At 37.0% G+C, this 27,528-nt stretch overlaps 1 protein-coding gene across 4 annotated transcripts; it reads right to left on the reverse strand.

Moving 5' to 3' along the window:
- On the reverse strand, positions 1-21,603 carry LOC121729652 (bromodomain-containing protein 3-like). 4 transcript variants are annotated; one of them, XM_042118226.1, is made up of 21 exons: positions 21,166-21,603; positions 16,681-16,730; positions 16,454-16,600; positions 16,315-16,371; positions 15,877-16,047; positions 15,122-15,316; positions 14,383-14,637; positions 13,601-13,699; positions 13,148-13,294; positions 12,245-12,424; positions 11,558-11,805; positions 10,957-11,294; positions 10,201-10,443; positions 9,732-9,890; positions 9,497-9,619; positions 8,509-8,625; positions 4,848-4,906; positions 3,643-4,638; positions 2,667-2,806; positions 2,152-2,377; positions 1-1,467 (listed from the first exon to the last, which is right to left on the reverse strand). In XM_042118226.1, exons 3-21 carry the CDS (start codon positions 16,496-16,498, stop codon positions 1,402-1,404), a joined length of 3,864 nt encoding a protein of 1,287 aa, XP_041974160.1. In that variant the 5' UTR covers positions 16,499-16,600; positions 16,681-16,730; positions 21,166-21,603; the 3' UTR covers positions 1-1,401. The 4 variants fall into 4 exon arrangements, with proteins under 4 accessions (XP_041974160.1, XP_041974159.1, XP_041974161.1 ...); XM_042118225.1 differs by having other exon boundaries at positions 2,152-2,380; XM_042118227.1 differs by having other exon boundaries at positions 2,152-2,380; positions 16,315-16,375.
- Between the last annotated feature and the right edge of the window lie 5,925 nt (positions 21,604-27,528).

A 27,528-nucleotide genomic window follows, 5' to 3' on the forward strand; every position in this document is an offset into this window, starting at 1 on the left:
TCTGTTTTAATTTTTTTATTACTCAACTTTTGAATTAACTTCACTTATATGCTTGTTATTAAAAAAAATACTAGAAACAATGAAAAACTAAATTGCATAAACATTGAACTATTAAACACTCGACAAGTTGACAAACTGTCGACTTATTATTGCTAATGAATCGTAGGTGTTCCTCGGGCGAGCAGCAGGGAACCTCCCTCTACGTTATCAAAATCATTTACAACACAAACACAAAATACAATATGGAATGTCAATATATTTTACTTTATATCTACATCGATTTCGAGTTTGAGTAGGTGACTTGAAATTAAAAAAATGCTTATAATATACAATATTTGTTTATAGTTTATCGAACTAGTTTACCCATAATATAATAAACTTATGAGTATGACGATTTCTGATAATACTTTACATTTCCCACTGGAGTCATCTAACTACAAAACATAAAAAGACATTCAAATGTAAAATAAATATATTTCAAATCAAATGTATGACATTTGATCTGTTTCCGTTGACAGACTGATAAAAAATCTACTAACATTAAGCAATAATTGTCGATAAATCAACTTCAACAGAAATTTCATTTGCTATTAAATACATAACGAACCCCGCTGGCCGCTTCCCATATTGCACCTCGGTCGAGTGCCGAGGGCTAGCGCCACGCCGCAGAGTTAAAAAATATACAAGTACAGAGAAACAACTACATAGTGAGCTAACATCCGACTACTAGAGGCAAAGTAATTTTTTCATTGACTGGGCACATCTGGCCGCGTACACGATAGAAACTATGCTCGTAGAAGTGTAATTAAAATGAAACCATACTATGTAGCCGTTTATCAGCTCTTCACTAATCTGTGGCCTGGCTCCCGAGCGTTTAGCAACACGCTCGCATCCGTGCAATATGCGAACCACGCGCGACAACTGATTTCATTGTTAAAATAGATTGTCTATATCAATTAGATAAAAAAGTTGATTTTAATTTCCATCACTACCGCACTATTTATTAGTAGATACGTACTAAAAAAACAATTTCGCAAGGTAGACGAGGCATCTAGAACGTAATATAAATATAGACTTACAAATGTAAAGAGAGTTTACAGTAGTAAATTGCATAGAAACTATTATAATACAAGTTATTTTAAAATGCAACCCCTTATAATATAAAGGCCTAGAGCACAGAGCACGCAACCACGAAGTCAAGATCGACGGTACAACAGTTTAATTTATAATAAGTATATCTATTCACAGCACTTAACCACATGTTAGTCAACAACTTCACACACAAAACGACCACAAATCACTCTGGTGTCATACTATTACCATATGTATAGATTGCATTGTAATTATATATATTTTTATATACTCATATTTACAATTAACTTTACAGGTCCGTGGAACACATTACAACGACTCCTCGAAAGCGGCCATCAGATCACTTTGCATGTTCATATCTATCTGGCCGGCCATCTGCAAAAGACAAAAAAAAAATTATTTAAGAAAGTTTTTTTATATAAAGATTAGCATAGATTCAGCGTGACGAAGTACTGGGCCTCTAGTATATTAATATATGTATAGGTATTAGGTATAGTGAATAACATACTCAATTCCTCTTGCCTCCGCATGGCATGTAAACTTTTAAGCTATATTATTAGGAAATAAGTAATAACAAGTAAATTTGTCAAGTCACACTGTGGGGACAGCCAGTTGGCGACAAGTCAACTAAGTAAATCTCCTAAGTCATACTACTTAAAGTCAAGAGATAATATGTATAATATAATGTGAATACAGTGCCATATTGTATGTAAGTCGCGTTAGCACTTACGGCCAACCCACACGTACTACAACCACTTAACGTCGCAACGACAAAATGCAGTGGTTACTTGTGAATAGTGTCACTGCAGCTTTTTGTAGTTGCGTTGTGGTACCGACAATTTTCAACGTGGTTGCGTTGTCGCCAGTAGTTGCGATGTGGTTAGGTACGAAAGTCAATGAAACGGAGGGGGAACAGTCCAGTTCATTTATAATACGAAATATACGCCCGACCACGTGGTGTGGTTGTGGTACGTGTGGGTTGGCCCTTAGCGTCGAGTCGATGATATGTGTAAACTTAATGCTGTAAGTCTCCCTAATAAAATGAAAAATGATACTAACCGCCTCTCTCCGTCGTCGCTCCTGCTCGCGCTGCCTCAGTCTCTCGCGGTCGCTCGCGGGCGGCTTGTCCGGCGGGGGGGCGTGCGGGGCGTGCGGCGCGGGTGCTGCCGGCGGTGCGGGGGGCGAGGCGCGCGCCGCCGGCGACACGTGCGGGGACGCCGCCTCGCCGCCCGCGCGCACGCCGCCCGCCGCCGCGCCCGCTCCCACTCCCACCATGCTGCCGCCCCTGCTGAATACACAATATAGAGATACTTGACAATGTGAAAAATGGCTAGCTCCGAGGTATAGTTTAAGTTTAGAGTTACTAATAAAACAGAATTTTTGATTCTAATAAAATAATAATATATTATGACATTCTATATACAGCTATAGTTCATTTTATAGAAATATACTGCAACAAAGTTGACCCATTGTTTGCATTTTTATATGTTTGCGTCTACATGAGTGTTGAAAAGAAGGTGACTAATTTATTCCGTGTAATTAGCCAAATAGGTTACATAAAATCTCTATTTTACCTAATTTTGTCGTCGTCGGGCTGCCTCGTCTCCTGTTGTCGCTGTCTCTCTCTTTCCGCCAGCTCCTTCTTTCTGAGCTCCTGCTGTTCTATTAGAGCTCGTTGCCTGTCGATTTTCTCGCGCGCTTGCTTCTTGAAAGCCTATTAATGGAAAACAACACGTTATTCGCTGTAATTTGGCTTTTCTTTTTCAAATTTTATTTCGAATCCTAATAATTATTATTTTATCCTACTAATTATTGTATTAGCCCTAGTTTTCGGGTAAAACATTTTAACCATATGTATTCACATTGTGATTTCTCACCATTTTGAATACTGAATAAATATATTATTATTATTATTATAAATACAAAAAGAAAGAAGTATCCAAACCAAAGTTACGAGGGTTCAAAAATACGACGAAACATTTCGAGAAAAGGTATATTATATAGTCTGTCAAAAAAGTGAAGAAATTAAAAATGGCAACATAGTGGTTTTTCCTTAGATTGATTTGAAAGGGATGACACTATGATGTTGCCACTTTTTTTACAGACTATAGGTAGTATTAACGTGGGAGAGCCATGTTTCGGCACGAATGGGCCGGCTCGACCGGAGAAATACCACGTTCTCACAGAAAACCGGCGTGAAACAGCGCTTGCGCTGTGTTTCGCCGAGTGAGTGAGTTTACCGGAGGCCCAATCCCCTACCCTATTTCCTTCCCTACCCTCCCCTATTCTATTCTCTTCCCATCCCTACCCTCCTCTATTACCCTATTACCTCTTAAAAGGCCGGCAACGCACGCGCAGCTCTATTGATGCTGCGAGTGTCCATGGGCGACGGAAGTTGCTTTCCATCAGGTGACCCGTTTGCACGTTTGCCCCCTTATTTCATAAAAAAAAAAAAAGTGCCCTTGTGCTTTGCTTGGCTCGCCGATACTACCGTGCACCCTGATCATTGTGTACTGTATCATATAAAATTTACAACCATATAAAACGCACCTGAAAACTATCCATGACTGGTTTGGGTTTCACTTGACTGTTGCTCCCCATCGTGGGTATATTCTGCGGGCTGCCGGCCTGCGCCAGCGAGGACCACGAGCTGGCGTTCTTCAAATTCTGCTCCTGCTTAATCTTGAAGGCTTGAGCGAAGCTGGAATTCCGGGCGTCCTCCTTCTTGTCCATCTCGTACTTGGCCCGATCCGTCGTGTTGTTAGGGACGACGCTGGGCACTCCCATGAGATCCTCGATCGGCTTCGGCGTGAGGAGCGGCTTGGAGTCCTCCTTCTTGATGGGCGGCAGCGCGCCGGGCACGGGGAGGTGCAACGCGGGCGGCGCGTGCGGTTGCGGCGCAGAGTACACGGGGTCGAAAATGGAGGAGACGGGCGGCGCCGTCATGCCGGACACGGCAGGCGCGTCGGGCCGCATCGGCTCGTGGGCGCTCCGGTCCACGAAGCCGTTGTGCGGCGGCGCGTACTCGCTCTTGATGTGGTCGGTGACGTGCGGCACGTCCAGCCCGCCGAGCTGCGCCATGAGCGCGTGGTGCGCCGCGTCCGGCATCAGGGTCGGCTTCGGCAGCGCGAAGTCCTCGAGGCGCACGGAGGACTCGGCCGCGGGCACGTCGGCCTGCAGGCTGCGCTCGAGGCTGGCCAGGGACCGCTCGATGGGGTCGATGTAGTGGGAGGCGTCCATTTTCTCCAGGCCGTTGCGCGGCTCGAGCCTCGTCGACGGCTTGTGGGTGTCGGCGACGACGGGGACGACGGAGGAGTCGGGCGCGTCGGGGGGCGGGAGCACGGGGGCGGGCGGCGCGGCGGGGCGCGGCGGTGGCTGGACTGGGGGGTGCTTGACCTCGGGCGGCGGGGACGGAGCGGCGGGCGCGGGCTCGGGCTTGACCTCGGGTGCAGCGGGCGCGGGCGGCTCGCCGGGCGCCGCCGCTGCAGGGACGACTGGCGCGGGGACCGTCGGCACTGCGGGAGGCGCCGACGCTGCCGCGGGTTTCTATGTGATTGGAATACATAGTTATTATAATTATAATTGCAAAGTCTCTTACAATTTTGAAACTTTACTTGTTATTAACAGTAAAACGTAATAATATTATTACATCAAGGTCTTTATTATAACAAACATATTACATTGCTAAGCAGCTAAAATTTTATCATACATAAACGTAAAGCACAGAACTCTAGCTGATAATATAATATACTTACAGGAACATTGTGAGACTGCTTCTTGACCTTTTTTTTCGGTGGCTTGGCCGAGTTTGCCCCTGAAAGAACAATTTACATGAGTCATGAAATGCTAAATGTATAAAAACTTAGTCAAAAAATACATCAATAACGTACCTCAGAACTATTTAAAAATGGCGCGTAGCAAAGAATTTTTCTTAAATGTGTTTATTGACCTTACTGTCTTTGTGAATGATGATATTGAAAAGTTTTCTATTGCACACCTGTAAAACGTAGGATGAGAAGCCAGCCACAAAAGTAGCTATTAAATGGTTAATTAATGACTAGCATCATGTAACTAGTACACGTAAATCATTAAAAAAATTGTATCACTTCAGATCTCAGGGCAGAAAAAATAAAAAAGTATTACTTAAAAGTTTTTACTTAAATTTTGTTATATATCGAATTATATACAAAGTATACTTAACACCACTCATTCTTATCATCTAGATTTAAATTCATGAGGGTATGCAAGTGTAAAATAAATCTTATGCAGTAAAATTTACAATACCGTCCGTTGACACTATACTCACATAACCTACATCAACAAAACTAAACATTGCATACGATTTATTTGTACCGACTATTATTTGCAACTAATTTCAATATACCTTACACAGTTTTGCAAATTAACATTGCAGATTCATGCAGTTTATGAGACATCTGGCCGCACGTAATCTCTGATAACCTAGCTCTCATTATGTGAAGCAAATTATAAAAACATTACATTTGTTCGGTTTCTTGGACTCGAAATTAGCATAATAATGTAAGTATTTTACAATAAATAAAAATAAAATTTGAAACGTAAGGAACACGGGCGATAGATTCAGCAATAATAGTAAATAAATAAATAGCATATAATATAGGGTTGTAAGTTCTTGTAAAACATTCAATAAATAATAACAAAACCAAAGTAAAAAGGCCGCCTTATTTCAGTTTCGTTACATATAGACTAAAAACTAACTCTTACTTATGAACAATGAATCGATCAACTCTACGAGATGTTTCCATCATTTTTTACATGAAGATGTTTTAGGAATGTACATTTGCCACTTTTTTCTGTAGATCTAAATATACACTATAACAAACAGTTATCCAAATATTAAAAATATAGCGCGAGCACTGATTTACAAACTTATCCAATTCGGTTACAGCATTGATGCTTCAAAAATTACAACATGTGCACATCATTTGCTGACTAACTACTGTACTCAAAAACTACAGATAGACCGCACTGGGTAAGTTTGGCAAATCACGAAAACTTTTAAATAAAATGTTTAAAGAAAGACAGGTCGATATAAAATGGGTTTAGTATGCCACATACCAGAATACAACATTTTTGATACAGCGTCAGTCAAATAATATGTTACATGTTAAAACTGATTAAAAAGGTTTTCTATATTGCAACTACACAGTAAAGATAAAAATTGACTGCATTATTACTTTGTACATTGTTTTTGATGTTGTGGTAAAAATAAATTAAGTAATGACATGTAATTACACTAGATATAGGATATCATTATATATTATTATAATATGTTGATATTTTAATAATATTTTATTTTATATTTCTAAAATATTTTCACCAATTAAGCTAAATAAAGTAATACTAACATAAAACTATAATATTTTGCGTGTATTTTTTACTTATTCATTTACAATTGGTACATAAACTTTTTAGATCGAATAAAGCCGAATATAAACGAAGTGTGATGGACAACAGCTGTCGTGACAACATTATATAATATAGTGGCAGCATTATATTATCACGCTCCTATTTAGTATATAAATACAGTCTGCCACGACATCATTTGAATATTCTACTTTATTAGTAAATTTAATATCAAAGCGATTAGACGTCTGTAATGTCTCGAGATCTTGATGATCTTGAATATGTATTTAGATTAAAAAATCTAAAGCTTGGTTTGACTTTTGAAGTTACAATATTAATGTTTCAAATACTTTCAGAAGATTACTTGTCTCCATAGATAATGGAACCTATTTTGTCCAAAGACTTGGCTCACAATAATTATGCACCGATATTAATAAAATAATTGCACCATTCCTCCTTCTGTCGCATAAATATTTATAAATACAATACATGATCGTACTAAACACAATTACAATAAAAAATATCGTAACAACAATTTCACACGTAAGTTTCGTACCAAAAATCTTTTCGGTACATGCTGACAAATCCTGTGCAGTTACTGTAAATACATAATTATAATGATATCGAGTAGGTTTGCAAACAATTTGTGGAAGGAGGGAGGCCAGCTTCGGGTGTATCGTAAACAGTACCGGTCACACGAGTTTTAATTTTTGAGCAAGCAATTTTAAACTGTCAAGCGATCAACCAATAAACGATACCTTTTCAATGATCACAAATTTTTAACTACAACATGTCACTAAAATACATCCTCATGAGGGGTGAAAGACTGGGGGTGAAGTAATTTTGCTTGCTAAATGGTATCCGTCCTTACACAATTGTTTGCAATACGTGGTGCGACGCGCGCGCGCCGCCGCCGCAGCCGCCGCCGCCTCTCCGCCCACCTCATACCAATGTCACACAAAAGCAGTTCGTACCGTGAGATCTGAAGTGTCCGATATATCCCGGAGCGATTAGGTTCAAGGATGCAAATGAAATAAAGTCGCATTTAAGGACATGATATAGTTAAAATTGTGAAAAGGTATTTCCTATTGGCTCATGAAAGCTGTCGATATGATAACCTTACCGGCGCTAAATAGGTGTCGTCGAACACCAAAAGCTGGCTTCTCCTCCCCCGCGAATACGTTTTGTGCCCTCACTGACAACGTCCGACCGTTTCGACCAGTTTTCTCTTTCCAATATCACAGTAAGAAAAATTATAGCGGCCATTACGATACGCTCGCATTCAAACTCATACACACACCCATACCGTTTTACAAGAAAAATAAGTACTACTATCGAAAAATATTGCGAGGTGGTTGGGTTTTAACAATTTTACTGGATGCTACGAGCTGTTTTAGTTACATGCTTCATCAAACTAAAGAAATAATAAATACACATATTGTAAGTCGTAGTAGTTTTACACAGTCGTCGATCATAAACATATCTGAATGTAGTCAATAATTACTTTTGTAAAGTATTTTAATAAAAAAATTAAATAATAAAAACAAATCCAATTATTGGACATATTAACCTACTATGAAATAGACATATTTATTTTATAACCTACGTTAAAATGTTCAGTCACATCCATACTCATCAAGAGACTACCGTTCCTCGGACACGCGAGTGTCGCTCGCGTCACTGACATATTGAGACTAGAATAAAATGATAAAACATTATTCCCATCCAGTTTAAACAAACAGTACTGATCAGTCATATTAAAAAAATACTGGAAAAGGTAAAATACTACCTTTTTAAGATTCTGAATTTCGTCTCTTACATGTCGATAACCTAAGCCTACACAAGATCTCAAGCCTTTTGAAAATATGACATGAAGATTGCTCTTAATTAAATGCAAGTAACATTAAAATCTATTTTGGATGTACACATGGTACGCGGTATCAAATCGCCGGGGGCCGCACGCGTATACGCCGGTACGCACGCTCGTACGTGCATGCGTGCGCGTGGGCGTGTGAGTGTCGGGTGTCTAACCTGCTTCGCTGTCGCTACTGTCGGAGGAGCTGGTGTCGGTGCTGGACGAGGAGTTGGACGAGTCCGACGAGCTCGACGACGACGACATGCCGCCGCCCAGACCGTCTTTACAGCCTTCTGTGGAACACGACACGTTTAAACTTTTGGTCGATATACCTGCAACGCCCTCACTAATTAAAATATTAACTTACGTATCAAAATTTCGATATAATGAATATGCAAGACAATGCTTTGTTCTATTTTGTATGTTGGAGCTTGATAGAACAGGACAAATCATTGTACAGCGTACTACAAATTTACTAATATTTAATTTTAGTAAGGGGATAAAAATCAAGTTACTTTTTAGTTTTTATTAACCATTGTGATATTTTATATGGCCGTAGACCGTAGTTAGGATTGGGGTATTGATTTTGCCAGTTTGGGTATTAATGTCAATTTATTTGTTACAATGGTGCAGGTAACATTCTATACATATTATTATAAAATAAAGTAGCTTTTTTTCCCTCATGTCCCTTTGTTCCCTTTAAAGTTTAAAACTACGCAACGGATTTTGATGCGGTTTTCTTTAATAGATAGAGTAATTCAAGAGGGAGGTTTTTAAGTATAATAACATTCATTAAATAGTGGAAAAATACTGTTGTTGGGGTTTCTAATGTGATGTCGTAAATAATTACATTTTTTCCGCTTATATTGCAAACGCAGGCTGAACCCTACGAGATTTACCAAAATAATGTACCAAGTATTGTACACAATGAAAAGATCCACAGAAAACTCCGCAATGGTGTCTATCTCTTATGGATATGCCACAATAACATTTTTTGTATTTACTTTTAACTTTAAATAATGGCAAATTTTTCGAAGCCATTTTAACCAATACGGCAATAATTCCTATTCAATTAAATACTTTAAATACATTATTGATTTAATATAGATCTATATCGTCCTTTACAGTTCCCTATTTTTGAACTCATAAAAAAAAATGCCATACCTTTTTTAGGCTGTTGTTTCTTATTTGTTCCTAGTTGACCCGATACATCTTGCAATCTCTTTTCTAATTCCTGTTTCTTTTCAGCCATTTGTTCATCTTTTGATTTTCCTGATACTTTTCGATCTGCAAACAAGGATGTTAGTAACTTACTATTGTCTTCGGAGCTTCATGAAATAGGATAGTGAAATAAGTAATAATAATAGTAATTACACAATTAATAAAACTCAAAACTTACGTGTCTTTTTTCGAAGACACGACGCAACGTAGCTTTCTAGCTCACGTAGCGTTGACGGTTTGAGTGTCTCGAAATCTATTTCTATTTCATCTGGGTTGGAATCTCTTAGAGAAGGTTCTCGGTTTTGAATTATGTGCACTACTTTTCCAAGCTTGTCACCTGTTAAATAACAATAATGTTTTAAAGATATTCTTACAGAATTTTTGATTTACGTTACAGCTTTAATCCTGTTGCTAAAAGAATAACGTCACTAGTAATAATGTAAGAAAAAAATGTTAAACAATGAATTAACTGTACAATTTTTGCTCTTCTTGCTGCTGGCTTCTTTAAAATATCAATCATACTATGAATATAATCATAAGATAGCATAATATAAGCACAAAAAATTACATAGCATTTCAATTGTATAAATATTTATATTAGACCTGTTCCATTGTGTAAATATTTATGCAGACTAAAATTCACTAACCAGGCAGCTTATTGATGTCGAGCGAGAGCTGGCGCTTCTCGTCGTACGACATGGGCTTGGCTAGGTCCTCGTCGTCGGTATCGGGCGGGGCATGGGCGTGGTGGGGCGGCGCGGTGGGCGTGGATCCCTTCTTCTTGGCCGGCGCCGCGGCCCGCGCGCCTGTCTTGCCCGCCCCCGGGCCCGCCGCGCCCGCACCGGCGCCGCGCTTACCGCCCGCCTTGCCACGGATCACGCCTGCTGTCGCTACAAATATAAAGTTAAATTAAGAAATTTTAAGAACGACCTCCAATTCCAAAATATTTACGCCACTAGTCCACCGACGCTGCGAACTACGAAACAGCGGCGAACCGATTTACTGTCTCATCCGCCACACGACAATGCTTTATAGTATTGCATGTCGCTCTTTTCCTGTTTCGCATATATTTCGCAGTTCGCAGCGTCGGTGGACTAGAGGCGTTAAGGTAAATAAAACCATATTTTTCAGCACCGAGTGGGTTGATGATAAGAACCCAATTGATAATTTCAGCTTTCAAACAAAACAAACTAGATCAAAATCGGTCAATCCATGGACACACAGACAGACACGTCCAACTAATAAAAACCCCTCTTATGGATATATAATTCGGTCATAAACAAATAATATAGGTTCGCCATTTGCCTATGAACAAATTTCCATATAACTTTTCTTTTTTGTATCCATGCTCATGTATGTATTGGAATATGTAATAAAGATAAATATAACGGAAATTAACTTACTAATGTTTTCGCCAACTATATTATTCGCTTTAGCATTGTAAGCAGCCACCGCATTTGCTTTTGGAATACTCGTGCTGTTGCCGATCTGTTTTTTCTGCTTTTCCTTCACCTTTTTCTTGGCTTTCTTTTTAGTATTGGACTCTTCTACTAGTTTTCTCATTTTCTCTTGAAGAGCTAGCAGCTCCTTTTCGAGTATTTTTACTTTGTTGTTCCTCTCCTCTTCGGAGTCATCCGAATCGGATTCCGAGTCCGAACCAGATTCTGAGCTAGACGCTGAGCTGCCTTTGTCTATGTGTGGCACCCCAACGTGTACTGGTTCATCCGGAATCTTTGCATACCTATAAACGAGTGGCAAACGTTAATACAAGGTAACGAAAATAGAATCATAATACTAAAATATATTTTTAGGAAATCGTGAGAAAAAGATGAGTATGAAATAGATGAAAATTAAGTTACACACACCACTTAGTCCATACTAGAATATTTTGCATAATGCATATCTAAGAGACCAAAGTAGTCTAAGCATATTGAATTAAATAATTGAAACATTAAGAACATTGTGACAGGGTCTCCAGTTGTAATATTTCAACAAAACACTCGCCTCATTTCAAAGACGTCTTGTAGTTTCCGAGCCATAGCAACGACATCGTGATCGGGCGGGTTGTACTTGTAGCAATTCGTAAATATTAAGCGGACGTCCGCGGCGAACTCGGCGGCCGTCTTGTAAGCACGGTTGTCCATGTTGTGTTTCACTGTGCCGAGGTCCATCGGCTTCTTGATTATTTCGAAATAGTCATGCAGACCCAGTAACACTGCGTCAACGGGCTTGTAAAAAGGCCAGGCGTAACCCTGTAGAGAAATTTTATTTTAAAAGCTGTACCACATGTCTGGTATTTCCCACATTTATACAACTTCGGTCCATAATTATAAGTATCCTATTCAAGAAGTCAAAACATCAAACGAGTTTTTTTAGAGATTGACCAATCAGAAGGGGTTTAACATCGATTCAACATTTTGTAAGACTACCACTTTGTACTATTACAAGAATGAAAACCATATCAAATGTGTTATTACATATTACATATTATTACAATCCAATATGTTATTACAATAACATATTGGATTAAAACAGAAGTAAAAAACTAACAGTAAGATATCAGAAATAAACACGAGTTGTAAACAAACAATATCTATGGAAACTATAATAATTTCGTTGATTTCCTCACTTTTTAATATACTAGATTACTTTAGCGATCTAAGTAATAGCAGATCAAGCATTAATACTCACAGAATGTTTCTTCGAGAACAGTTCCTTCAGTATTTCGTTGCAGCTCTTGAGCGCGTCGGATAGCTTTTCCTTGCCCTTGGGCATCTGCGGCGTGATGGCGGAGTGGTGCGCCGCGCCCGTCGCCCCCACGCCAGGGGACAGACCACCCATCTTGAAACCGTCCTCGCCCACTCGCCCGGCCTGAAAAAGTTGCAATCGTCGTTGCGCCTGCCAAATCATGTGTTTTTAGTAAAATTTTCAGGGGTAAAAAATTAACTATTTTATTCAATGAACAATGGACTTTGGACTTATCAATAAATTAATCAAACTTATTGATAAGTCCATCAAACACCCCTCTTTTTGGTCGGGGGTTTAAAATGCAGTATGGTGGCAAATCTTATAATGTTACATTATAAACATTCAATAAAACAGTTTATTGTCTGCCCCTGAAAATTTTACTAAAAACACAAAGGATTTGGCAGGCGCAACGACGAAATACTTCATGCGCGGTCCAAGATTTATATTTTTATAAGTATAGGTCTCTTTAATTTTGCAGCCCCTATGTATGAACTCTGCCGCCATCCTAGGACGCTGCCGCCCGTAGGCCATGGCTTATACTATCTATACATAAATCCAGAGGTGGACGTGTTTTATTTCGATAAAAATATTGCGCCTTTTACTATTAATTATGGAATGCCAATAATCTCGTGTGACCGTGTCTTAAATTTTCAGGCGGTGACTATGCCTACCGAGTACTATAATAATGTATTGCGAAAGTGTGTTTTCCACTAAAAATGAGCTTTAGGTAAGGTTTGACAAGGAAATAGAATCGCTTAGCTTAGCTTCACGAAAAAACTTAGTAAAGTCAGGCAAATGAAGTGATGAATACATTGCTCGTAACTGCTATTTCCGTTAATCACTTACTTTTTTCTGTCGCCCACTCTCTCTCCTTGTTGATATTTTAGCCGGTTTTTGACCACTTTGCTGATCTATAGTTGGAGTTGTATAGCCTTCAAAGGAACTTCCCATAGGCGTGGTAGTATCAGCTTTTCTTTTCACACCCTTTTTGACCTAAATAAAATTATAAATTCATAAAATGCTGTTTTCTACTTTTCAATGCCGAAAAAATTTTTTCAAAATATTTTTAAACATAAGGCCGGCCATAGACGGACTGCACCCTGCATTCGAAACCAACTGCAAAATGCGGTCGTCGTACGGCGATCTACAGTTTTCATACTAAATTCATTTCCGCGATACACGGACCGCTCGAGCAGTTCTTTAGCGGTCGGTACAAATTTTAACGCGACCACTCTAGAGCGGGACCGACTGCAACTTACGCTCTGTCTATGGCCAGTCTAAGAGCAATCAATTAATTACCTTAGCAGGTTGGGTCTGCGACAGTGGCACTGTCGTTATAGTGGAAACTGGTTGCGCGGCTGCTTGCGTCACGTGGAAATTGGAGGGTTGTGTAGCCACCTGCAACATACGACTCTATAGCGACACTGAAGCGGTGAAGCGTTAGAGGTAGCGCGACAGTGGTCAGTGGTCACACATCAATGTGTACTAAAAATATTTGAGTTTAAGAAGTAATACAGAAAACGTCGCAACACCGTTAGCAGTGTTGTCAGTGGCAGTTCTATCATTATATTATTCTTATTCTTACATTTCATACATCAAAGACAAATTTAAATGGTAAACTAAGTGTCTAAACAGCTTATCGCATTGTATATTGAGATCTATAAAATACTCATTTTAATCCTAAGTGTGAGTTACTACATTGCAGTCGAGTTTTAAATAAATTTATGTTTTTTATCATTATGGCTGGTTTACACGTATTAAGTAGATAAGTAGTAAATAAATTTTAACTTATGACTTTATACTTACTTAACTAAATTGAACTTGGAACTTGCTACTAAATTTTGTGTTTACATGCAATTAATAACTTAAAATTAAGTTAAAATTTAGTTAACTACTTATCCACTTAATATGTGTAATGGCTGGTTTAGCATATTAAAAGGTTAGGTTTTAGCATAGTAAGTTAAAATTTAGTAAGTACTAAACTAGATGTCTTGTCTTCTGTAGGTGTTTTTGTAATGAGCAAACTTTAAAAAAAAATGGACAATCCCCATTACGGCTCAGGTGACATTAGTGTTGCTTACTTGTTGCGGCAGGCCGGTGTGCGTGGCGGGGGGCGTGGCCGGGGGTGCGGCGAGCGGCGTGGTCGTGGTGTTGGTGGAGCCGACGAACGTGGGGTGAGGCGGGACCGCCTTCACCGTGCGCGGCGGCACGGCCCCCGCGCCCCCCGCGCCCGCCGCGCCGCCCGGCCCGCTCGAGCCGGCGCGCTTCTTCACGCTCCCCTTGTTGCTGTTAGAGGGCATCTCGATCTCCTTCTCCTCCTTCTCCATTTGAGCTATCTGCGCGCGGACACAGTATAACATTTTTTTTACAGTGATTAATGAATGGAAAAATTTTTTTTGCATCCTGATTGCGGATACAAAATAACATTAACAATTTTAAATTAAATTTTTTCTTGATGGTGATTAATATTATGTACAGTACTTAATGGGAAAATTCTTTTTTGCATCCCGAGGGATGGAGAATCCTATTGAGAGTATGTGGGACACACTGCGTCTGTAAATGGATATACAAGTACTAGAAGTTGCCTATATCTTCGTTGCACGCGGGAGCCGTACATGTTTTTGTGTTCAAAACTAATCAAAATGCTTTCCCGGGCCCTAAGTATTCTACTAATAGAAAGTTGTTTTGCTGTAGTGTATAAAATTATATAGGATTTTTGATTTCACAGAGCACAATATGCACACTATGGCTCAAGAGATAATTTAAAATATATATTACATTACATTTATTAGTTTCGAGTTTGGTAAATGTTGTACTCACCCGGTTTAAAAACAATTTTTCTAACGTCTGCGCCATCACAACCACATCCTCGCCTGGCTTGTTGTAAACATAGCAGTTTGTGAACATGGTATTGAAATCCTGGATACATTCTTGAGCAGAATAATAGTAATTTGATTCTAAACGTTTCTTGATGGTGCCCAAATCCATAGGCTTTTTGATGATTTTATGATAGTCCTGCAAATAAACACAAGTGTTATACTTTCTGTCTTTGAGACATATTTCTTATTTTTAAAACTCTCCATGGTGGGTCATGATGATATCCATCATTGATACATAACCATGATTGCTACCATAATATTCTAAGGCCGGCTGCATCTTGCAGTCGAAACCGACTGCAAAATGCGGACTTTTCATATTAAATTCGTATCCGCAATACACGGACCGCTCGAGCAGTTCTTGAGCGGTCGGTACAAATTTCAACACGACCGCTCTAGAGCAGTCGGTCCCGCAACTTGCGTCCGTCTATGGCCAGTCTAAAACATGCGCATATTTTGACATCGATTGTGGGCCAGACGAGTTTGCCCTCTACACCAGTGTTTTTCAAACTGTGGGTCCCGACCCCCAGGGGGGTTGCGAAGCTTCTGTCGCCAATGGTTAAAAGGAGTATTTTATTTTAAAAAAAAAGATTAAGGATGCAATTTAACAGAAGGAAATCTCGAAAAATACATACATAATAAAAAAGGGTCGTGACATATTTTGTCATGTCAGGGGGGTTATGTTATTTTTCTACTCACAGGAAGGTTAAGTTTTTTAGCGTCGACCGGCTGATGGAAGGGCCACGCGAACTTGTGCTTCCAGACGGCCTTTATCACATTCTTCTGAAGGAACTGTAACTGATTGGTCATCCGCCCCTGTCGGCGCGGAGTCTCCTCGGAGGCGGCTCCATTGACGGGTTCCGCCGCCGGCTGCGATACAAGGGGATCGTTAGCTTATGTTTAAAGTCAATTCATTTACACGTTAATACCACTATTTTTATAGTCTTTTTAGACTTTGGTATACCGTCTATATGGATAGTGTACCATGGAATCAATAGTACGTATCATTTTGGCATTGGTTTGTCTTGTGTTTTACACTGTAATAAACATGTCTACCAACTAGTACAATATTATGTATAGTATGGTTACTGTATGTAATTGACAAAACACCGTTTGTACTGGTTGGACGGTACTTACAGTGCTGGTCGTAGCAAGAGGATCGACGGCCTGTTGCATTGTGCTCGAGTCAGCAATCTACCTGCCGAGAACACGGTAACACTGTAGAAGATGATCATAAAGAGTACATCACACTAAAGTTACGGAAAATAACATTCACCTCAATTGTAACAAGAGGCTCATCCAATTTCTGGCTCAGAGGCATCAGCTAAGTCCTCTTAGAACTTTAAACCATTCTATCATAATACACCGTGGTGCCGATGCACCTAAGAGCATTTCATTGCATTCACAAACGGAATCTTCTACCCTGTAAAATCAGTTTGCAGCAAGTTTAGTATCAAAGAACATTTTCTTGTTAGTGTAGTACTACACCTGACAAATGGGTACCTTGCTACATGTGGGATCTCTGATGTTTCTGTACTTTCAAGAAGTTTTACCTGGAACAAAAATGTTTAAATTATACTTCTGTGATTTTATACTTCTCCCCTCTTTGAGTTATTGTCTTTAGCTGTGATCTGATTTTAAAAGACCCTTATAACTTTTTTTCCTGCCTATACTTTATTATTAAAATTGCCAGTCTACAGCCATCTATAATACATGCTAAGGTGTAGGTGAATCTATTTCAAATTATTTTGATCTAAATGTAAACAAATCCATAATAATTTAAAACAGGGGTTCCCAAACTTTTATTGTCTACTGCCCACTTTGAGAGCAAATTATGTTTTAGCGCCCCCATTGTTTCCAGATGAAATATATCACCCTCCAAGTTTCTACACAACGCCCCCATATTTTTTCTGGGTCCCACATCCTTTAGACCAGCTATCCCCAACCCGCGGCCCGCCGGGACTTTATTTGTGGCCCGCGTGATGTTAAACCATTTTGAAATTCATGCCCAACGGCAAAATAATGTAAAGTCATCATGAAAGTCGTGATTTTTTTTTTACTTTTAAATCGTTAATTTTGAAGAATGTTATTTTTAAACCTAAAAATTTTTGTTGCGGCCCGTGACACCAAGACCAAAACATGTTTGTGGCCCGCATGAAAAAATGGTTGGGGACCACTGCTTTAGACCTTCAGCGCCCACAAGGGGGAGTTATTGCCTACTTTGGGAAAGACTGATTTAAATTTTGAAATCATAAAGGAGTTTTAAGTGAGGTTAAATGGTTATATTAATATGTGGCAATAGCAATTTTGTATTTTTTGCATTGAGATGAAAGTGCTTTACAGAAGTGTAAGTACACAAGTTTTAGCCAACAGGGTCAAACATAGTAATAATTGTCCCTCATAATTTTGTATTTTATATTGTAACTTTAAACTTCAAAAGCTTCATCATAATAATTTCTTTTCAGTTTAAAACATATTTTTAATTAATTAAAATTATTAAATTAGTAGGTAATGATAATGAATTAATGAATAAAAATACAAATGTAATTTTCAAAGTTGTAAACAAATTACTATTCAGCAGCTGTTATAATAAAATAAGACATTTGTCAGTGTTGTCCTACAGGCTGTTTACTGTATTTAGAAACTTGTAATTGTAAATACAGTAGTATAGTACAACTACTTCTTCATTTGCAGTCTCAAAAGTTTGCCCAGTACTATGTCTAGAATAACCAAACTTATCTATGGTGGACAGACAGATGACAGATAAGGATTTTCCTTGTAGTTGCTATAGGTGTACCAGGATCTGATGGCAAAAAGTGAGAAAATAAATTGACTCTAGCAATACCAGGGTAATTGAAATAAAACATCTTGATTCCTTATTTTTCTTATAGTAGCTGATTCTGTGTGTAAAAACATGCAAATATAAAAAAATATCCAATGATCAATATTATATTATTATTACTACGTATAGAAACGACACAGCAAACTTGTTTTTTGCGCTGTGAGTTGATGCTGGCTGGCATCAACTCAAAATGTCACATCATGTAAAAGTGTCACCTCTATCACAGCGATATTGTAATCTCCCACTAGTAGGGGGGCATAGTTTTTGTTCGCGCTGTCTTTTCTATACATAGTAATAATTATGTATATTATTATATACATAGAGTAATATTTTTTTCAAACAAAAGTACATGTGTATGTGACATTATGCAATCTACAACTTATGAATTAGTTTCTTGTACTCGCAATAGAACCCTAGAAATTTTGCATGCCTTTTTATGTAACGGACATTATAATTTTCAATTTTATACAAAACCAGATAAGCCTTGGGTTTTGACCTACATAGCGCTATTGATTGTAACTTATAAATTATTGTGCTATTTGCTATTTTTAATGTTAATTTTTCTAAATATACATACACTATTTAAGTAGAAAGACTACCTATTAATACTTGGTTATTTGCCATCAAAAGCTTTAAAGAGGCATTGCATGGCATCAGAATCTAATCATAATAGATCCTCGAGGGTCACATGTCAGGGCTATCAATGATTTGCTTTTGGAGTGAAGAAAAAAAACAACTGTGATGATGACTGCTGAAAAGCAGAGTGTCAGGAATAAGAAAAGTGCTCTGTGACAAAATCCGTAAGTGATTAAAATTTAATAGAGCAATAAAGTAGTAACTCGTATTTCTTGTACCCACCACCAAAGGGCAGAATCTAATATTTCCAAATAGAATAGCCCAACTCTCAAACTAATGGGTATGCATAATAATTATGTCCACTGTAAGAGCCCCCGCAGACTACAGACTTTTAGTCGGCCTATAGTTTGACCAAATTGGAGTTTCAGTACATTATCATGGGCAACAAATTGTTTAGCGTGCGCACCTTCATACAACTTTGTACTGATTAGGCTTTCAATCAAACTATCAGCCGAATAAAAGTCTGCAGTCTGCAGGGGCTCTAAAGGCTACTTACTACAACACAGTGTGTTTTATGAGTAAGTGTATAAATAAAAATAAATAAGTATTAACCTTTTTTTTTTTAATTATATTTACTTACATTTATAGGTAACACAAACAGCTTATTTTGATCACATATTGTGATGTCGATAATAATTAATGAATAATGATGATTGAAAGTTTTAATAAATAGTAATAATTATTCTAATCTTATATATAAAATTCTCATGGCACAATGTTAGTTACCATACTCCTCCGAAACGGCTTAACTGATTTTTACCAAATTTTATATGCATATTCAGTAGGTCTGAGAATCAGCTACCGACTACTTTTTATATCGATAAGTGCATTTGTTGAATTATCTTATAAATAAAAATGGATTTTCAAATGTGTTAGTCGCGCTAAGACTCGAAAACGCCTGAACAGATTGGGCTGATTTTAGTCTTAGGAAGGTTTTAAAGTGACACGAAGTTCACCGGGACAGCTAGTATTATATAAAAATGGATTTTCAATTGTGTTAGTAATGCTAGAACTCGAAAACGGCTGAACGGATTGGGCTAATTTTAGTCTTAAAATATTCGTAGAAGTCCAGGGAAGGTTTTAAAGTGACACGAAGTTCACTGGGACAGCTAGTCTTATATATAAAAATGGATTTTCAAATGTGTTAGTCACGCTAAAACTCGAAAACGGCTGAATGGATTGGGCTGATTTTAGTCTAAAAATATTCATAGAAGTCCAGGGAAGGTTTTAAAGTGACACAAAGTTTACTGGGACAGCTAGTATTATATAAAACTAGCTATTTGACCGAGCTTTGCTCGGTATCCAATAAAACACGAATAAAATGACATTTTCTAAAATGATTTCTAGCTAGATCGATTTATTGCCCCCAAAACCCCCTATATACTAAATTTGATGAAAATCGTTGGAGCCGATTCCGAAATTCTAATTATATATTTATATATATACAAGAATTGCTTGTTTAAAGATATAAGATTCTTGTGTCACAGTGTTTGTGTGCGAACTCCTCCAAAACAGTTCAACCAATTTTATTGAAATTTTGTATGTACATTAGTTAGGCCTGAGAGTAGGTTTTTAATTTTATCTACTTTTTATATTGATACTAGAAATAATTCATATGGCAAAACAATGTTTGCCGGGTCAGCTAGTATTAAAATATGAAGTAATAATTTAAATTGCTCTGATTTAAAAAATGTTACTACCTTTTCATTCAAGTACATTTATGTTACCAGATCTTTTCTCATGCTCTTTTGTTTTTTTTTTTTTGTTAATATAATTATTAGTCAACCAAAATAATTCTACGAATTACAATAAAGATAATTTAGGTTTTGGATATTAGCTTCATTCTCATTGATTGAAGCTTATATCTATAGTCCAAAAAAAAGCATTTTTACTTCATTCTAAATTATGACTGTCAGTAAAGTCTAAACTACATTTAGGATTCATTTAAGAAATAAGAATCAACAAATATAGCAACTTGAGGGTTATTTGAAAACTTCAAGGAGATTGGAGAATGGGTTTTAAGTCTAGAATATTCTGAGGATTTGAACACATAGAATTTCAGTCAACACTCAAGGGATGTTAAAGGTAAATATAGTAAAAAAAGCTTTGGTTTCAAAAATTAAGACTGTATATTATTAACGTTGATAAACACAAAGATTTAAAACAATTTAATGATTTTACATTGAAAGATGCCTACCTTTTAACAAATTATGGTAAACGCAATCAAACTTAATTTTAGTGTTGCAAATGAATAGTATATACCTCTAATACAAATAGATCTATAAAATAAGCATAATTTCAGGCTACAACCCCGCAAAATTTATGTGAAAAAACGAGTGAAAATCTTATTCATAGGACCCAAAACTATACTTGGAAATTTTAGCTTAGAACTCGCATCATGCAACTCTACTGTTATACATGACATCGAAGAAAGTAAACAACAACAAAATAACATAAAATAATAGGGTTTTACAATTGATAAAAGCTAAAAAATTACGAAAAAGACTTACGAAGTTAAAATAACGCCAATATGGCGGACGAACTAAAAATACGATGTTGAGAGCTACACTTCCAATAGCAAATTCTATTGATCTGCTTAACTTTCTCTATCACTCCACATTTAACATAGTTCATAGTCATTAGATTTAATCATCAATTCATTGTCTTTATTAAACAAAGAATCACAGTTTTAATTATTATAACAAAGAATCGCACGACACAACTAAATAGTCCAAACGAAATTCGGATATGGCGGCCAAGCTTATAACGAGTGACAAGCGTCTTTCGGTCATTCCTAAAATTTTAATACCACAATTTTGTTCTGAAAATCAAAATATTGTAAAAATTGAATGGGAAAACATGATAATTAAATATTGTAATATTAATTAGAGCATGATGACATAGTTTGAGGTGGAAGTTGTGGGATTTATTTTATTTCTTTTTCACAACGATAAAAATGGCTTGCATGCCCATCACTCATCAGTGTTGCCAACTATTTTTTTAATAACCCATAAATAAGTTGTTAATGAATCCATTTGACTAAATTTAGACGCCTACTGATTAATAACTAAATTTAGTCAAGTGAAATAACATTAAGAAAGCTAGGATCTTAATTAGTGTACTAAATCGGAAAAAGTGTGGCTTCTGAGTTCTGACTGACTAAATCAGTGCTGCCAAATGGTTTCAACCTTTTATCTGTAGTGGGAAGGGAGCTGGGAACTGCTAAAGCCCTTATTCCATTTCACTAAATTTAGAAGTTCTAAATGATTTTAGTGAAGTGAAGGGGGTGCCGGGTGAGTCATGATATCGATTAACTATAGTTCAAGTGATGAGAATCCGTAAACACACGTAAAAAGCTATGCAATTTTTACAGCCAAATTATTAATATTTGATATGACATTTTTAGTACCTACTAATGTCTTAAATAGCACGAATAAGGGATTAATAAACTTATAAATTATCTTTTTAGCTTACAAAAATACCGATGGCCGTTACTATTTGAATTGTACAAACGTTCTCTGTGAAAATACAAGGCGCAAAACTACCATTTGATCGTGATTATGTTTGGAAAATTTATTTCAGCGTCTACTCTTTCTTGACAGACTGTAACTGTGTAACGGTAACTAATAAAATATAATGTTAAAGTATCGCACATATATTTTTATTATTTATAAATACCTTACCTACTCCACCCCAATAAAAAAATGTATTCAAACGTTCCATATTTATTTATGGGTCGCATTATCCAATAAGCTAATTTCCTTCGCACTTCTGCAATCAGCGCCAAAATGGCGAAAATCAAATGAGATAAATTAAATCGATAAAAATTGGCTTGCTAGATCCATAAATAAATAGCCAATATAATATAATATCCAAAAATAAATTATATTATTAGTAGACTTTCCACGCGGGTTCTCCCACGTAAATATCTAATTACACAGACAAATTGGTCCACAAAAAATAGCCTATATAATCCTTCACGTTATACATTCCCCCGCTTTTTCCACATTTTCCTCTATTTCTCAGCTCCTATTAGTCTCAGCGTGATAAAATATATAAAATGGGCTGTCTAACACTGAAATAATTGTTCAAATTGGACCATCAGTTCCTGATATTAAAGCGTTCAAACAAACAAACTCTTCCGCTTTATAATATTATATGATGAGATTATTCTCGTCTGTCAAGCGCCGAAAATCGGAGTCTTAATACGACCTAATATAAATAAACAATATAAGCCAGCTTATATTGTTTCTCTCCTTGTTACACTTCTTACAACGTAAACAATAAAACAGAGATGCAAATTGGATGCAAATAAAAGCTGCCAACCTTTGTTTAGCATAAAAAAGGTTATTAACTGTGGCAAGCTTCTTAAGATAAACAAAAACGTCTTCGGATTTTATTAAAAAAGTACCTATACTTACCTAAGTATATTTAAAAATATACTTTTTTTACAAATTATATATACTTTTTTTAAACTTTCAAAGGGCAAAAATGATGTGATATTATATGATTTTTGCGAAACTTTTATCGTTTACGCAGCACAATAGGAAAAATCACCCGATTTTGAAACATTCTTCATTGGTGCTCCGCTCCTATTGGTCTTAGCGTGATAATATATTATAAGCTACATAGGATATATATTAAAGCCTTCCTTGATTAATACTGAAAAAAAAATTCTACGCTTTGTGATGGGTAGATAGTAGTAGTAGACAGGGCCCTCGCTACCATATATACAATGTGTGAAATGCACACGGGCGCCATCCTCTAGGGGCGCCAAATCGCCATCTTTAGGGGCGCCAAAACCAAGGACCGAAAAAAAATGCCTAAGGGGCGCCAAAATCCTTTTTTTGCACACAGGCGCCAGAAGCACTTACGGGGGCCCTGGTAGTAGATGGATGGTTTATCCATATTTCTCTTACTAAAATTGGCAAAAACAGTGTTGGTACTGCAGAGCTCAGTAATCGTCGACAATTTTTATTGCTATAAATTATAATCATTAATCAGTTATTTAACAACAGTCCAACTCAAAATGACTTGAGCATATCACGCTTTGTTTCGATTTTCGATTAAAAAAAAATATACCTCTGAAAGATAGTTGGTATCACATCACTAGTGACGCGTGACGATAACGGTGGAAAGGATAAGCATTACTAATTTGTATGTGATAGAAAGGGATATGACTTATGTCAAATGCTTTCGTCATGGATTCAGAATTTCAGACCAGTGTCATTTGAGCTCTGAATAAATTGATTCTTGACAGTAAAAAAAATATTTTGTATGAAACGCACGAGATGTACACGGGTCACGGTTGTGGTCGATACTAAGACAGATCTAAAGTAAGACCTTTAAGTCTTACATATTGTCTGAAAGTATTCGCCTTGCATTAGGCGTCTAGAGGCTATGTGGTCGCTGTGGCGGCCCGACGATTAGTTCCAATTTCAGCCGCGTGCAAAGTAAAGCTCTTATTCCACTTGTGCTATTTAGAAGTCCTAGTTAGGATCCTACATAGGAGACTAATGAGGGATTCTCCTATATTTTTAATTTGATTGTCAAACAGTTTCCATTTTAGTTACTAGATGGCGTATTGGTAGACAACTATCGGTAATACCAGGGATTAGGGACTACCATCAATAATTGCTACAAAACTGGGCAAAAGAATATAAAACTTGATACATTTCAACTTGAAAAAGACGCAATAATATTCCAATGAATAGGATAATAAAGTTATTATAACGATGTTTTAGCTAAATTTCACGGAAGAAATAGCCCTATTTACCGATATTCACACCAAATGTCACAGGAATTATACATTCATTTTTGACAACATCTTACCTGCACTTGTGCAAGATAACGGATATTTAATGGCTAATATTTTACCAATAATGAATATATAAAACCCAAAAACCACAATTTGGGAAAAAATAATAAAAACCACACCAACAATAAAAAGTAGAAGAAGTTTGAAAGTGACATGCCCGCCAAAACTCTTTCAGTTGTCAAGTTTCAGTTTGACAGGATTTTATTATGTTAGCGTGTTCCTAAACTATTACCAGTGCACTTGACAGTACACTAATATTTGTTGGAAACACAACCCATATGTAGTCAGTGATGTCAACCTGCAGATAATTTCAGATCGGTGAGGAACCAATAGAAAATCTAGAAGTGTCTATCCTTACGCCATCTAGTTAGGATTGTTAAAATTAAAATTAAGAAATATAAATGCAAATCCCTCATTATTGCCTCATTAGAAGCTTCTTATTCTACTTGTCCTAATTTAGTGACTAAATCAGTTGTCATTTTGGTCAGACGTCTTCTTAATGGCTCCAGTTCTATCAAAGCAACAAAAAATTGGTCTTCTCATAGGCTTAGCTGTTGGCTTAATGAAAATAAAAATCAATAAAAGGCGAAAAAGATGGTTGAAAGAATTTTTGCTTTACGAAAATTTATGAATTAGGTATGAACTTTCTGAACTACTTGGAACCAGCAGACTTAAGAAATTACCTACGAATGGATTCCAGATCTTATAACATAATATACTTGGACATAAAAACCCTATTCTCCGCTCATCCAACAAACTCACTCTTGCTTTTCCCTCCCATAATACCACTTACTACGATTGTTCTTTTACCATATCTGCGATACGTTTATGGAACGCTCTTCCCGAAACCACAATAGACATAACGACCAGTAGTTCGACTGCAAAGAGACGGACAGGTTTCAATATCTGTCAAATTCATCGGGTTTCACTAGGATTATGAACGGAATGTGCCTCGCGCTGGCTGATATAATTTATTTTTAAATATTTAAAATAAAGATTTCAAAATTGGATTCTGACAATTTTAATCACATGTGCCAAAACACAAACAACAATACGACCAAAGAAGAACACGTCCATCGAATATGTCATAGTTTTAAATTCGTAGGTAACAAGTTAACAACCCTAGCGACGATTTTCGTCATAATACGTCAAATTTAAAAATTTCAAAATCATTTCTAAGTCGGTATACTCTATCATTCTGTCTACTCTGCCGAAACCATCCAAAGATCACCAACAATTAATATTTTTAAAAAACAAGTAAAAGCGTTTTATCCTTGGTTTTAGTTTTATCTAAAACTGTCATGTTGAGTAGCATTCTACTTCTTACATTTATGATATTTACGTAAAGTTTGTGTAGTTTATTATGATAGATAGATAGATAGAAAATGCTTTATTTGTACAAAAATTAGAAACTAAATTACAATTTAAAATAATATATGAACCTGTACAAACAGGCGGTCTTATCGCTGAAAGCGGTTTCTTTCAGACAACCTTAAATTAATATAAAACAAAACAATCTAATACTTATGGCTAAAAATACTACATACGTCTTACTATAATATTTATATTAAAGATACATATAATAAAATAAAGATATATATAATAAACTACACAAACTTTAATTATTATTTATCTTACTTACCATTGATGAAAAACTCAAAGCAGATATGTTACTACCGCGCGCGTTGTGAAGATTCAAATACGGCCCAATTGGGCCGTCTGTTGTTTAGTCTGCATCGAGCGCAGTCACAAACATGCTGCGTCTTGTGATCTTGTCTTACCTAAATAAATTGAAAATGACGTCGTGCGTGTATCGAAAATGTACCAATTATGACTCGAAAGTAAACAAAACACATGGAATCTCTTACCACATGTCTTGATTACAATAAATACTTCGATTATTTACATTTTCAATTATTTTTCGAACAGTCTGGAAAAAAATCGAATTTTCGTTATAGGTCAGGCAGGAAGAGACAGCGATACGATTCGACGTTTAAAAATAGAACTGTCTCTTTTATGTAAATGGTTTTTCGTATCTTTTGTTTCACTTATCAGTCAAATTTGTCAATGTTTGCAATTTTGAATTTGAAAATTGTTCGGAAGAGATTTAAGCCGGAAAATAGTATGGATGTAACATATCTGTATAAGTAGAATATCATTGTTACTTACACTGTTTTTGTAATAAGCTTGTAAGTGGAAAAGATATCCAGCAGACGTCTACTACTTTAAATATTGATATACAAATATTATTTAAAATATTACAAAAACAAAACATGAAGATAAATTGCAATCCTCGTAATTCGTATTTTTTGTCACGTAGTATATGACATTCTCTTTGGTATTTTTGCTTTTTGTCATTTGGTCTGTGGTCATTTCATGACAATGCTGCAGTGGGTTGTCTAATGTCGGCTGTACACTCTCGCCGAGACACAGCGAGGCGGCCCGAGTGCGAGAGTGTAAATGGGTGCGCTCGCCTCGTCTCGCCTGTCTCGGACCCTCTCGGTCCGGTGTCGGTATTTTGCGCCCGAGACAAAGGGTCTCGCGAGGAAATCGAGCGCATTACTGTACACTCTCGCGTTTTTTCACTACTAGTCGCGCCGCTAGACAGTGCAGAACAGAAAAATAACAATAATAAACGTCATTATCAGTCATTATCTGTGAGAAATAAAATTAAATATAATTATAGATCTTTGGATTACATTGATATCTTTCGATGCATAGAGAAAAATAATGGTCCATCTTCTCTGAGTTCATAACTGCAATTGAACTAAGCGAGAATGTACATGATCGCACTCGGGCAAGGGGCTCTCGCACGAGACTCTCGCCCGAGAGCTCTCGGCGAGAGTGTACAGCCGACATAATGTTTTCTTTTTTTTAATCTCCACCAGACGGCACGACGTCTTCAGTCTTGTGACTTGTCAATGTCAATTGTCATGAAATTGTCACAAATGACCACAGACCAAATGAGAATGACAAAAAGCAAAAATACGAATTACGAGGATTGCAATAATTTATCTTCATGTTTTGTTTTTGTAATAAATTTATTTTAAATAAT

Source organism: Aricia agestis, chromosome 8, assembly GCF_905147365.1.
Source record: "Aricia agestis chromosome 8, ilAriAges1.1, whole genome shotgun sequence".
Taxonomy (NCBI): domain Eukaryota; kingdom Metazoa; phylum Arthropoda; class Insecta; order Lepidoptera; family Lycaenidae; genus Aricia; species Aricia agestis.

Bases quoted from the DNA above. Each gene is read 5' to 3' on its own strand.
- LOC121729652 (XM_042118225.1), bottom strand. From the start codon at position 16,498: ATGCCTCTGAGCCAGAAATTGGATGAGCCTCTTGTTACAATTGAG. The intron at 16,372-16,453 runs GTGAATGTTATT...CTCGGCAGGTAG, and splicing joins AGCCTCTTGTTACAATTGAG to ATTGCTGACTCGAGCACAAT. The intron at 2,381-2,666 runs GTAAAATAGAGA...TTGTGTATTCAG, and splicing joins CCCGACGACGACAAAATTAG to CAGGGGCGGCAGCATGGTGG.